The 14,177-nt window shown below is 46.0% G+C and overlaps 1 protein-coding gene across 2 annotated transcripts in view; it reads left to right on the top strand.

Annotated features, from left to right (window-relative positions):
- Window positions 1–1,604: 1,604 nt before the first annotated feature.
- Window positions 1,605–14,177, top strand: part of TBC1D4 (TBC1 domain family member 4) — a 215,315-nt gene continuing 202,742 nt past the window's right edge. The window contains exon 1 of one of the 2 annotated variants that reach the window (XM_068267859.1): window positions 1,605–2,719. In XM_068267859.1, coding sequence (XP_068123960.1) covers window positions 2,273–2,719 — 447 coding nt within the window. In that variant the 5' untranslated portion in view covers window positions 1,605–2,272. The remainder of the gene's footprint in view (window positions 2,720–14,177) is intronic. The other variant, XM_068267860.1, reaches the window with a different exon arrangement.

Here is a 14,177-nt window from a genome sequence, read left to right as displayed (position 1 = left end):
CCGGGACCACCTTCTCCCTGCATAGCTCCCGCGCTGACAGGGCTACGGCAAGATGGCACCCGAATCCCTGTACTGGAGACACAAATAGTCTGCAGTACAGGGCTTCGGCAGCCATCTTGCCGTAGCCCTGCTCGCCTGCCGGTGTCGGAACAGACACCGGAAGAAGGAGGCTGGAGCGGGGCTGCGGGCAATGAACTGGCACGGCGTCTATAGACGCCGCTACCAGTTCATGCGGAGAGAGTGACCAGAGTCCCGAGGCCGGGACGTCCCGCTGCTGAAAGCGGGACATTTCCCGGGACCTCATGCTGCCTGGGACAGCGGACCCCGAATCCGGGACGTGTCCCGGGCAATCCGGGACGTCTGGTCACCATACTTTAAAGGAGTTTCACTTGCCTGTGGATTCTGCCAGGACCCATGTGCCCACGTTGTCTAAACGAACGATCCTCCGGTCCCTAGTCGCGGCATAGTTTTGTAATCGTAAGTCGCCGGCCACTGCACCTTTCTATTCGCTCTCCCCTCGCTGGGATAGTGCTGCGCAGGCGCAGTACAAGGTTTTCTCGTATTGCACCAGTGCATAATGCTCCCATCGACGAGAGTAGAATGAGGACACGCACGGCCAGGGGCGCAATGGCCGTCGACTTGCAAGTCGGCGGTAATGAAACTTAGCCCATTAGCCACGGCAATGAACTGGAGGATCGTTCAGAGACTGCGCGGGCACGGAGGCTGCAGGGGGCTGGCAGAAGCCCCAGGTAAGTGAAAGGTTTTGTGTTTTTTTTGACATTACAGTTTTCTTTAAAGTGAATGGGAACCGCATTTAAAAAAATGAGACAGATACTTACCCAAGGAGAGGGAAGGCTCTGGGTCCTATATAGCCTTTCCGCTCCTCTCCTGGTCCCCTTGTTCCAGTGCTGGCTCGCTCGGTAGCAGTATTTGACTAAATTAGTCAAATACTGCTTTACCCGGCCGAAGGAGGCTTCAAGTCTTCAGGGAGCCCAAGTGCTCCTGAAGAAGGGCGGCCCTGTACTGCGCAGCACGCTCACGCCTCTGCAGTATGGAGCCACACGTCTTCGGGAGGACACGGCTCCCGAAGACTTGAGGGGGTTGGAGCCAGCACAGGATAGAGAGCAACGAGAGAGGAGACGGAAGGCTCTATACGACCCAAAGCCTCCCCTCTCCTTAGGTATTTGCTTCATTTTTTAAAAAATGCGGTTCCCATTCACTTTAAGAGGAGAGGTAAGATAAAAGTAAAGTTTTGGTCTGATTGTTTAGCCTGTCTGTCCACTACAGTGGACTGGAGGGCAGGTTGGCCTCAGCACATGGCGTAGCATGGACCTTCTCTTCCTTCCTGCATACACTGACCTGCCTAATAAGCACGTAAGGAGATCACTATCAGTGTGCAGCTGAGCTACGTCCCCGCCCTGGGGACTGAATGACAGGCGCACACACAGATGGCCGCACGCCTCCCATGTGCAGACACACAACTCTATGGTGGGAACCCTCAGGTGATGACATTAGTGCAGGCAAGCAGGGGGTGTGTGTATAAATGCAGCCCCCCTCCGTGGTGTGGAAGGAAGAGGTGGGGGTAGCCGACTAGCCGTGCTCTCTCTCTGCAGGGAGGAGGAGGAAGAGTGACTGCTGGCTACTGCTGCCTCACCAATCAGGGTTTTCCTCTCAGTCAGGGCTTTCCTCCCAGCGCACGTTACAGTGTTCTGATCTGGCAATGCACAGGATAGGATTCTATAGTCACTGTAGTCTGTCAGGCTGATCACTGCTGCGGGCACACACAGCTACTTCTGCTCCTGCTGGTGAGACAATGGAGAGCTGTGGGCTGGGAGCTGCTTATTAATACATGCAGGAGGTGGGGAGAAACCGATCTGCTGGATCTGTCATGAGACGATCGCTTGCTGGAGGGAGGAGAGAAGGAAACAGTACAGACAGGGCAGTGTGGGGAAGCAGATCCCGGAGGCACACTTGTGCACGACCCTGCCATGTGGCTGTAGATGCCCAGACAGACTTCACCACTACTCTCATTTCTACTTTGTTCTGAGGTACCACAGTGCCTTTTAATGACACTTCAATGGAGCAGCTTATTTTTGTGTAAAGTGTGCATGTCTGCACTTGGGCAAAAGAGCTTGTAAACCTACTGCAGTTCTGCTGCAAAACCACAGAGAGGCTTCAGTCTGTCCCACTGCAAGGGTTATTCTACTGTACTTTGTCTAATTCTAGGCGCTCTCTAGCTTTGTGTTGCCTGGCATTGGTATCAGAAGCAGTCATGGAGAGGAGAAGCTCTGCAGACCAGTGTCACCCCCTCTTGGAGGAGCAATCAGTCCCTGACAAGACTGTTAAAGGGGAGAAGAAGTTTCGCTTGTGGTATGTTGGATGGGCATCCCTTGACCGTAGGACCACCTTACCTATGCTGCCATGGCTAGTGGCAGCAATACGAAGACGGGCAGAGAGGCACGAGCCCACTGGTTGTGTGGCACCTTGTCGAGAGGTGCAGTTGTTACTAGTCACCCCACACCTTCGCTGTGTGCCAGCCTTGAACGGTGCTAGTAGCAACACAGCAGTATTCATCTTTGAACACAAGGCACAGCACATTTCCCGCTTCATCCATAACAGCCAGGACCCCTCTTACTTCGCCTACTTGATTAAAACTCAGCCTGACAACCCAGAGTCTGAGATGGCCTGTCATGTCTTCAAGGCTACTGACCCCAGTCAGGTGAGAGGGCTTTGATGGGTGGATTTCATAGGTGGATGAGAAGGCCATACCATGTAGTGTATATGTGAGAGCTTATGCACATAGTAAGTTATACAAAGTTACCTTAAATGGCTGTTCTACAAGTATAAGTTTAAGTAAAGATTGCCCTGTGCATGGTATGACTACATCGATTTGCAGATAGCAGTTTGAAGTTTCTTGTTTTGGCAGGGTGGCTGCCATGTGACAGCTTTGTTATGCTGTCATAAAGAAGTAGGAAGTTGTGGTGAGTTCCATGGAGAACTTTCTTCAGGTTGTCATTTCATAACTAGGCAACTTTTACTACTTGCACTTGTATCTTCTGGCCACCTGTTGTATGTAATGACATTTTAATAGTGAAAAAAAAAGTAGAAATATCAATCAGCGCACATGCATGAGCTTTTTACAGTTCAATAAACCACACTGAAATACCAAGGTGCTTCTACAGCTATAAATGAAGGAACAGCGTTAGTCTTTGAGTAGAGTCTCATAAGTCTTGAATGATAGGATTTTATGATTCCTCAATGAAAATCCATAGCTTACCAGAATGGTAATAAACCGCACAGCATATGATGTTACTCACTGACATCAAACAAAATGTTTCAGTAGTGTAAGATTATGTAAAACAATTGCCACATATGTTTTGTGACATTTTACTTTATGTAAACTTGGTAGCATTTTGTGTACAATGTATTGAAGCTGCAGGCATTTTCTTAAAAAAAAAAAGCAAGTCCAAAAGATTATGGGAAGATAAGGTGAGTGAACGGAGAGGTACTTGTATTTGATGTCCTGATCCATAGATATACAGCTGCAAGGTTTGGGTACCAAAGCTCATCTGTTCCATGCACACCCACACATCAGCCTTGCTGGCTGACAGCTGCTGATTGAGAGTGATGGGGACTGAAGGTTTCTGCATGGATTGCATGTACTAGTATATAGACTGGGTCTGATCACACCTAGAGTTGGGTACACGTTCACTAAAGGGCAGGATGTAGACTGACGATAGTGTTTTTACCCACTATCCCTGTACAGAGTTGTACACTCAGCTTGGCTGTTTCATTTGACCACAGTTTTGTTTTCTTTATGCTGTATACAAACATATCAATTGTGTTACCAATACATTTTTTTGGGGTCTTTTGCATGGGGTCCTCCACTCTCTGCGATTTAAGGTGCATACACACATAATTGTCGCCTGTAGGGATCATGGTTATAGCCCTAGCGCTGCAGTTCCAGGCACATGTGTGTGGAAGAGCAGCCAAGCGTTGTGTACTCTTTTTGTATGGGAAGGGGAAGTTTGTGTACACGATGGAGCAACTACAGGAAAAAATGCACTTGTTCATCGCTGTTCTTTAAAAATCTGATGTGCTGACACTTTAATCGATGTTGCTGTACACACACTAGAATCTCTCCTGAGAATGAGATGGGCCCCTGGATATGCCTTGGCTGAGTTCCCTCTAGCATGTGTTCAAGACTTTTAGCCTTCGGTAATTGGCAGTGTTGGATTTTTTTTACAGTTGACTTCTATTGTATTCTGTACAGCATGAGGCCTCCTGCTGCTGTCTCGCTCCTCTCACTGAAGAAGAACATGATCACTGGAGCCAAGTGTGCATGTCTGTACAGGGGTGGCTGGCACTCTGCTACCCAAAACAATGGTGAAACCTTTCCAAGAAACAAACATATCATGTCTGTAGTTATGCCTTCAGATTTTCTTGCACTCTACATAGCTAAACTGTGTTTACTAACTCTGCTAAAGCCGCGGACAACCGATTATTGATTCCCTTTCCAACCGGTTACAATTGTGTTGGGCAGCACTCTAATGTCTGTGTGGGCCTCTGCCAACCTCCTGGCGAAACTGCTTGGTGCAAGGTGCATTGGTTTTCTTATCCGATCACTATTGCAGTGTTCTCCCCAGAATTTTTTTCCAGCCAGGTGGCATTGAAATGTAGCCGAGTGGCATGGAAAAGTAACCGGGTGAGGTGAGATGAGAAAATGCAGGGCCGGTGCTTCTCTGCAGAACTCTGCTTACAGAATAGGAGGAGGTGAGCCAATGACAGCCAGGTGCTCACAACAACTTAGCCGGATGGAGCACCCGGCTAAAAGAGCCTGGGGAGAACACTGCTATTGATTTCCAGAGGCATTTGGTGCTCCTATCCTCCTGTTACTCTCCCCTTTGACCACAAAAACAATGACCTTGCAAGCTTGGCAGAGGTAAATGTTCCTGTTCATTACTCAGTCTGATGATGCAGTCCTTGGATCACGGTTGGATAATGCTGGCAGTGTTTTGTATCTTAAAGGGAACCTAAACCAATAACAATAATGAGTTTCACTTACCTGGGGTTTCTACCAGCCCCCTGCAGCCACCCTGTGCCCTCAACGTCACTCCCAGATCCTCTGGACCCCCGCCGCCAGCTAGTTTTGTTTTTGCTGACTCTGAGCTGGCGGGCCGCCACGCGTATCGTCGCAGGACGCTATAGCGGCTGTCAACATGTATCTTTGTAAGCGTTGCAGGTGCATCGCATACAAAGACACATGTTGACACCCGCTATAGCGTCCTGTAACCGTGGTAACACATGCAATGATGCCGACTCCGAGGCAGCAAAAATGGAACTAGCTGGCGACGGGGGACCAGAGGATCCGGGAGTGCCGTTGAGGGCACAGGATGGCTGCAGGGGGCTGGTAGAAACCCCAGGTAAGTGAAACTCATTTTTTTATTGGGTTTAGGTTCCCTTTAACTGACCATGTGAACCACTGCTGTTTTTTGAAAGAGAATATTTTTGAAAAAACAAAGTGGTCTTCACTGCCATGTAAGGAACAATACACTTAAAGGGAACCTTAACTGAGAGGGATATTGATGTTTCCTTTTGAACAATACCAGTTGCCTGGAAGTCCTGCTGAGCTCTTTGGCTATAGCAGTGGCTGAATCACACACCTGAAACAAGCATGCAGCTAATCCAGTCTGACTTCAGTCAGAGCACCTGATCTGCATTCTTGTTCAGGGGCTGTGGCTAAAAGTATAAGGGCTCGTTTCCACTATCGCGAATCCGCATGCGTCCAACGCATGCGGATTCGCTCATGGTATGCAAGTGGATGGGCCTGTTTCCACTGTTGTGTTGGTGATGTGCGTTTTTTCAGCTGTGAAAAAACGCACAAAAGAGCCAACGAATTCGCCTGAGAGTGGAATGCATGCGAATCGCATGCAATGTATTTAATAGGGAAATCGCATGCGTTTTTTTACGCGTGCGATTCCGCATAGGAACCAATGTAAATTAAAACAGGCAGTGACATGGTTAAAAACGCATATAGCCTAACCTATGCGTAATCGCGTAAAATAACGCGTAAAATCTGCACCTGCATGCGATTTCATCAGCGGTGGAATCCAGGCGATTCCGTACCGCAATAGTGGAAATGAGCCCTAAGAGACGCAGGATCAGCAGGAGAGTCAGGCAACTGGTATTATTTAAAAAGGAAAAATCCATATCTTCCTCAGTTTAGGTTCCCTTTAAAGGATACCCGAGATAACATGATGCGATAGACATTTGTAAGTACTGTACTAAGCATACAAAAAAAAACCTAGGTTGTGATTTTTTTTTTTTTTTCTTCCTGAAAGTGTTAATTAGGCATGCAAGTGACAGTTTCTCAAGTCAGGATGCAGTAGGACTATAGCGTAACCCTCACTGATAAGGTATTACGGGCCATAAAACACTTTTCTGGCAGAGAATCTCCTCTGACAATAGGAGGTACTGAAGAAAATCAATAGTTAATCATTTTAATATTTAATATATTTTAGCTTCTGGGACACTGGAAGACTGTCAGCATATGAGACAATACAACATTAAACATTATTTTCTAAGCTGATGCACAAAAATTAAAACAGCAGGATTAAAAAAAGGTCAATTTTAGGAGTAGAAGAATAGATGCAGTTGTTTATTTTCACCTCTGGTTTCCTTTACATTTAATTTGTAGAAACCTAACAATATTTAGTTTACTGAAGTTTTACTTGTTGAATGGGAGATGTAAGTACCATATTTTTTGGACTATAAGACAATCCTGACCATAAGACCCACCTAGGTTTAGATGGTCAAAAACCATGGAAAAGTATACTAAACCTGGTGCATCCATGGTGAAGGGGCATCTTGTTGATTATTCCCCCTTTTGTACCTTATGCCCCCTTGTGTCTCCCTGTGTCCTTCTCTGTCCCCCTTGTGTCCTCCTCCGTTCTCCTCTATGCCCCTTTGTGTCCTCCTCTGCATGGTCACTAAAAGACGCAGTGACCTTTTCCTTCCACTTTGGGGGGGGGGGGGGGGGGGGGGGATGTGAGTCTTATAGTCCAAAAATACAGTACTTCTTTTGGTGACTGTACTTTTGTCTTTGGTATGTTTAATAATGGGGTCTCTAGTAGTCATAACACATCTGGAAGAAGGAACTGAAAAAATCCTTGTATAAGTAATAAAACATTTAATAACCGCTAAATAGGTGTCTAGTTGAAACTAATTTATATATCTTTTGGAAATGAATAAATGAGAACTTTTCATATAAATAATTCCTAACTGAGCCCAAGATTAAACAAGGCAGATTCTATTAGCCATCAAGTTGACAGATATAATATAAACAGTGTATAGAAGCAAAGTGATGGACGTAATACCTGCCATACAGGCTAGATGTGCTTAGTTGGAATTGCAGTACAGATTGCTTTTGCGTGTCTCCAGACTCAGCTGGTGGGTGGGTCAGACAACTGTGACCATGTGACACTCAAACATAGGTAACAGACTTCATTTCCCAGAATCCCTGCATTACAGTAGAAATCCTGTCTGCAAGTGGGGTTGTAGGAAAACGAAATAGGGGTTGAGCAGGTGAAACACCTCACTGTGGAAATAGCAGACTAAAGGCAGGAGAGGCCTTAAAGGGGCACTATTGTGGAAAAAAGGGGTTTTAAATAATATAATACATTCTTTAGGTGCCTGAAAGACATACAAATAATGAATGAAATGTTAAAAAATGCTTAATCCCATCGCAAGAGCTTCCCTCGTCGGCTGGTTAGTATCTGACGTGACTGTAGAGCAGCTCACTCAACATACTGTACAATAGTGCACATTTAAGCCTGTATGGATGGTGCCTAACTGCAGGCAAGCAGAGCTGCACATTGCATTATAAAATAAACCGTTCAGAAAGTAAGACTTAAGGACCTCCTTAGGTGGTATAAAAAATTCCAAACTAACGATGAGTACGAGTCTATGATACTTACAGGGAGAAAAAACAACTCCTGGAGACAGTCGATTAATAATAAAACAAAAACAGTTTAAAAAGGAAGGTAAGTGTTGGCCTACCTTCATACCACTTAACTGGTATATTTTCAGACTCAAATCCTGCTCTTACAGGTCCGCCAGGCCCATTGTACCACCTGTCCACTGTTCATGGCTCTGACTAGCTTCAGTTGAACAGAAGCCGAAGGTGCTCTCTACCTTTTGCTCATACTCTGTCCCCCTCCACCCTCTCTGTATGTCCACGCTCCTGCCAAGCTGTGTACATCGACGTGAGTATTCTGGGCATTCATACTTCAAAAGTGTTGCTGGTGCATGAGCGGCACTTTTAAAATGCACTTTCACAGCCAGGCTGAAGTGCAGTGATACAAGAAGCATGGAGGGAGACAGAGCATGCACTGAAAGAGGAGAGCTATTACAAACTGGGTCTGGTTTTGTGGGGGAGAGGGGGATTTAGAGCTGAAGGACCTGTGTCGCATGACCTGAAAGTGAAGAATGCCCAACAATGAATATGTTCTAAAATGTGCACATTACTTTCACAGTTAGCTCAATGCTAGATTGAAGTATTGTGCACACACCCTCAAAAGTTTTGAAATAACTAGTCTCTGTCCTGAATGTATTGCAGAAGTTGTCCGCTGTGTTACTAGAACCACTCTTTCAGTAACTCTCAAAACTAATATAGCGCAGGTGAGAATTGCAGACTTTATTACGCAATTTATGAGATAATTACTGGTATACAGTGCGATGCAAAAGTTTGGGCAACATTGTTAATTGTCATGATCTTCCTGTATAAATCATTGGTTATTACAATAAAAATTGTCAGTTAAAGGGATACTTAAGTCAAAAATAAAAAATGATTTTTACTCACCTGGGGCATCCCTCAGCCCCCTGAAGCTGTATGGTGCCCTCGCAGCCTCGCTCCGATCCTCCTGTCCCCGCCGGCGGCTACTTCCGGGTTCGGCGACAGTCGCCGACAGTCGCGTTCCGTGAGTGATTCTACGCGTTCCCAGCCGCTATATCACCCTCTATGCTGCTATAGCGTATATGTTATACGCTATAGCAGCATAGAGGGTGATATAGCGGCTGGGAACGCGGAGAATCACTCGCGTTCCCAGCCTTCCCCAGCCTGTCGGCGGCTGTCGCTGAACCCGGAAGTAGCCACCGGCGGGGACAGGAGGATCAGAGCGAGGCTGCGAGGGCACCATACAGCTTCAGGGGGCTGAGGGATGCCCCAGGTGAGTAAAAGTCCTTTTTTATTTTTGACTTAAGTATCCCTTTACAAAACATCTCTAGTTCATTCAGGTTTGATGGCTTCCGAGCATGGACAGCTCTCTTTAATTCACACCACAGATTTTCAATTATACTCAGGTCTGGGGACTAAGATGGCCATTCCAGAATGGTGTACTTGTTCCTCTGCATGAATGCCAGTCCCTTCACTGGCCCCACAGCCCCACAGCATGATGGAACCACCACCATATTTTACAGTAGGTAGCAGGTATATTGTTTTACTACCAGAAAAGTACAACACTACACTGCCTTTCTTACCAGCCAAAACTGCTATTTTCCATATTATAGTGGGTATGCAGCCTGCTTCATACCCTGATGCCTATACAGTATGTCACAGCTATGATCTAACCACGGGGCTTGAACCACAGAGCTCTCGTCCACAGACAGCAGACAACTTGAACTGTTCTATGGAGACTTGGGGATGTCTGTGAGGACCTAGAATCCTGCAGAAACAGAGACAGAACAGGAATCCTATGTAGTGCAGTATGCAAGGCAATATGAGACAGAGGGTGTATATATATAAAAAATGGGGTAATCACAAAACCGGGGTCACAGAAATTAGGCTTTAAGGATGAATATCTTCACACCTGGTGTGTGCTGGTTCCAGTGGTATTAGTCTGGTCGCTCCCCAAGGAAAAAACAAGGAGTTATAGATGGGTCACTGGGCGACCACCTGGTGAGAGAAACCTTCCTCCAGGGGCTGATCTGATAACTTAGGAGCCCAAAAAGGATCATAAAAGGCCTATACAGACTTGTCTCTGTACATGTTGTATTGGCCTGAAAAAGTGGGATGGCACCTGCGAATTGCAACGCCTAGTGTGTCAAGCGTACAACTAAGCCTCTTCTTTTTTTCCCTCATTGGCGTCATTTATTATTATTATTATTATTGATTTATAAAGCGCCAACATATTCCGTGGCGCTGTACAAAGTAAGAAACAAACATGAGGTACATAATAATACAGACAATGGTGTACACTAATATACAAGATACATAATTGGTGACAAAATACAAAAAATGATACAGCATACAGAGTACAAAATACAGAAGTGGTAATGACATTGATAAAAGTAACATGATGAATAAAATGTATAACGATTTCCAAGACACAAAAGGGGGAGAGAGCCCTGCCCTTGCGAGCTTACAATCTAAAGGGAATGGGGGGAAACAAGAGGAGGGGTAGTATACGATAAAATATATAAAGGCAGTGTGTTTTAGGATACCTAGTAGGAGTGCAATTTGGTCTTAGGACAAAGGGAAGTGGTCTAGGGTAGCGCATATGCGGAACAAATTAGTTCTTAAGAGCGTTTAAAAGTAACAAAGGTTGGCGAGTGACGAATGTGTTGTGGGAGGGGATTCCAGAGAAGGGGTGAAGCGCGTGCAAAATCTTGTAAGCGGGAATGTAAGAAAGTAATTCTAGAGGAGGACAACAGAAGATCGTGTGCAGATCTGAGATTGCGATTTGGTTTGTATCTGGAAATGAGTTATGATATGTACCGGGGAGAGAGATTGTGGAGAGCTTTGTAGGTTAGGGTTAGGAGTTTGAACTGAATCCTCTGGTTAATTGGCAGCTAGTGAAGAGCTTGACAGAGAGGGTCAGCTGAGGAAGATCGAGAAGAAAGATGAATGAGACGAGCAGCTGAGTTCAGTACCGACTGGAGCGGGGCCAGTTTGTTAGATGGTAGTCCACAAAGTAGTACATTGTAGTAGTCCCAGACGAGAAATTATAAGAGCATGTATTAACATTTTAGTTGTGTCTTGAGTGAGAAAGGGACGGATGCGAGATATATTTTTGAGTTGGAGATGGCAGGAGCTGGTTATGGAGTTAAGATGAGGAATAAAAGAGAGAGAAGAGTCGAATATTACCCCCAAGCACCGTGCTTTGGGAACTGAAGTTATGGGAGTGTTATTAACATTTATAGTTACTTCAGGCAGAGAGGTGGCTAGAGACGGTGGAAAAATTATTAGTTCCGTTTTACTCATTTGAGGTAAGTCTCTACTTACCTTTTAACTTTTACCTTTTAAAATCTTTTGTCATCCTTTTGAAGCCCTCCTCCCTACCTCTGAGCTCTGCCCGACTGCATATGTGACAGGAGCTGAGGTGAGAGCTTCCCAAACATGACTGGAGATATCAGCTCATATGCAATTATTTTTTTCTCCTGAGTTTTCTCCTAGGACATAATTTTTCATCTTTTCTTTCAAATAACTTTTCAGCATTTTGCTATTGAAAAAGTACCAAAAAGTAGGTGGAAAAATACTGTCAAAACTATTATAAGTATTTTTTTCGCTTGCTGGTGATTTAAAAGGCATTTTATTGACAAGTTTGAAAATATCACTTCAGAGAGAACTCGGGAGAAAAAGTTAATTGCATATGGGCCATTATCTTAAAGGGATACCAAACAGCTTTAAAGGGACTCCGAGTTCTAAATAAAAACGAAATTGGTACTCACCTGGGGCTTTCTGAAGCCCATCGTAGGTCGGGAGGTCCCACGGCGTCCATCTGGCTCTTTTCCCAGGGCCTGGCCAGAAATGGCTCCCGGCGACCCTGGGCAAGATTGTCGGGCTCCTTCTTTCTGAAACGTCACGTCTGTCGTCACCACGGCGGCCGCCTCGCATCATCACGGCGGCCGGCGTGACAGTACTGTGCATGCACGGTTTAATCGCGCATGTGCAGTACTTACACGCCTGCCGCCGTGATGACACGAGGCGGCCGGCGTGGTGACGACAGACTTGATGTTTCAGGAAGAAGGAGCCCGACACTCGGGCCTAGTGTCGCTGGGAGCCGCCAGGGAGCCATTTTTGGCCAGGCCCTGGGAGAAGAGCCAGAAGGACCTCCCAACCTATGGTGGGCTGCAGAAAGCCCCAGGTGAGTACCAAATTCGTTTTTATTTAGAGCTCGGAGTCCCTTTAAAACGCAATTTGTACTTATTTGGGGCTTCCTTCAGTCCACCGTAGGCCACGAGGGCTCCTCTCCCAGTCAATTGGTGACATCCACCTGAAGTCGCCAGTACGAGTCCCCACTGTGCACATTACACATCATCACGCAGATGGCTACGCATCATCACGGCCGGTGTGAGAGTCTGGCGCATGTGCGGTTCAGAGTTAGAGAACCACACATGCGCTGGACTCTCACACCGGCTGCCGTGATGACGCGTAACGTGCACGGCGAGGACTTGTACTGGCGACTTCAGGCGGAAGTTGCAAATTAACAGAGCCACCAGCTGGACCAGGAGAGGAGCCAGGAGGACACCGGGGGACCTTGCGGCCTATGGGTGGCTGGAGAAAGCCCCAGGTAAAGACAAATTGTGGTTTTTTTTGTTTTTTTTGTTGTTGTTTTTTTAAGCTGCTTGGTATTACTTTTAAAAGGAATGGAGGCCCTGTCCATACAGTAAGAACAAAGCAAATGATGAGCATAGATCATATTTGGTCACTTTTTTTCAGCTCAGAATTTTGGAAGTGTCATTTTAAAAGTGACATAGCTATAGCCATCAGTGGTGCCTTTACTCCAATACAAGGCCATGTGGGTGGAATCACTTAGGCTCTCAACTGTCCCTCATCCTTAGAGAACCTTAGTAAATCTGGCTCCTGGAGTTATTCTGTTTGTCATGTTTACGAAATGTGCTCATTTTCTTATTGCCCGACCTCTGAGCCCCTATGACCATGTTCCAAACACTTAAATGCTGCTGTTGTGGCGGGCCTGTTTGCAGAGAGCTCTATGATGAGGTCCTTTAGCCTTGTGTGCTCTCTTTTACTACTTCAATTTGGGAATCCCGAGGTGGGTGAGGGATGGTGCGGCTCCGTTCCCTCTTGAGCGGAGAATAAACATTTTTTTGTTCGTTCTCCGCTCATTGCTAAATGGGCAGTGAAGGCTCCTATTTTATATATTGGAGCCTTTCACACTTGTCACGCTGCAATGGATCTGCAGGATCCATCTCAGCAATTGGACCGTATGTCTGTGCACTCCGCGGTAATCGTGGGCAGGCGGAAGCATTCCCCGTAGAGCCTATAAGGGTAAAACATCTGTCCATTGCTCCAGCTAGACCAAGGCGGACCATTGGAGCATACGCCACACTGTTTGACCCCGCTGGCTGCACGTGGTCCGGCTACAAGTGGGAACACAGCATAAGATAAAGTCTGATGAGCCTCATCAATCTGCTGAGAGGTGTATCCCTACAAAAACAAGTTATGCCGGAAAATCTTACCTGCTTTTCAGGGGCTATGAGAGCTGCAGTTTAGTGACAGAGAATAGAGCAGAGGACCTGTCAGCAGAATGTTTCATGGCAACAACTGCAGGATCTAATTAAGAAAATGACATGTAATAACAGGCTATTGGATTTGAGCCTGTTCATTTAGTACGCTGTAAAATCTAATTTTTGCGAATGGAAATGTATCTGAAGTGAGAGGGATTTGGAGGCTGACATATTTACTTCCTTTTAAACAATGCACATTGCCTGGCTGTCCTGCTGATCCTCTTCCTCTAATGCCTGGTACACACTGCAATTTTTCGCCAAATAGATGGTCCAATAGATAATTTCCGAGAAGTCCGATCTGATTTCCGATTTTTCTGATCGACTTTGCATGGAAGTGATCAGAAATCAGATCGGACCTGTCGAAAATTATCTATTGGACCATCTATCTGGCGAGAAATTGTATGGTGTGTACCAGGCATAATACTTTATACTGAACAATCATGCAGATCAGATTTTCTAACCCAAGTCTGACAGCAACCGGAGAGATTAACAGGACTGCCAGGCAACTGGTATTGTTTAAAAGAAAATATATATGGCAGGCTCCATATCCCTCACACTTCGGGTGCCCTTTAAAGGGATACTTAAGCCTCCTAAAAAAAAAAAAAGCGCTTCACTTACCTGGGGCTTCTGCCAGCCCCCTGTGCCCGCAT

This window comes from Hyperolius riggenbachi, chromosome 2 (assembly GCF_040937935.1).
Source record: "Hyperolius riggenbachi isolate aHypRig1 chromosome 2, aHypRig1.pri, whole genome shotgun sequence".
Classification (NCBI taxonomy): Eukaryota; Metazoa; Chordata; class Amphibia; order Anura; family Hyperoliidae; genus Hyperolius; species Hyperolius riggenbachi.
This window is presented reverse-complemented; position numbering and strand designations above follow the sequence as displayed.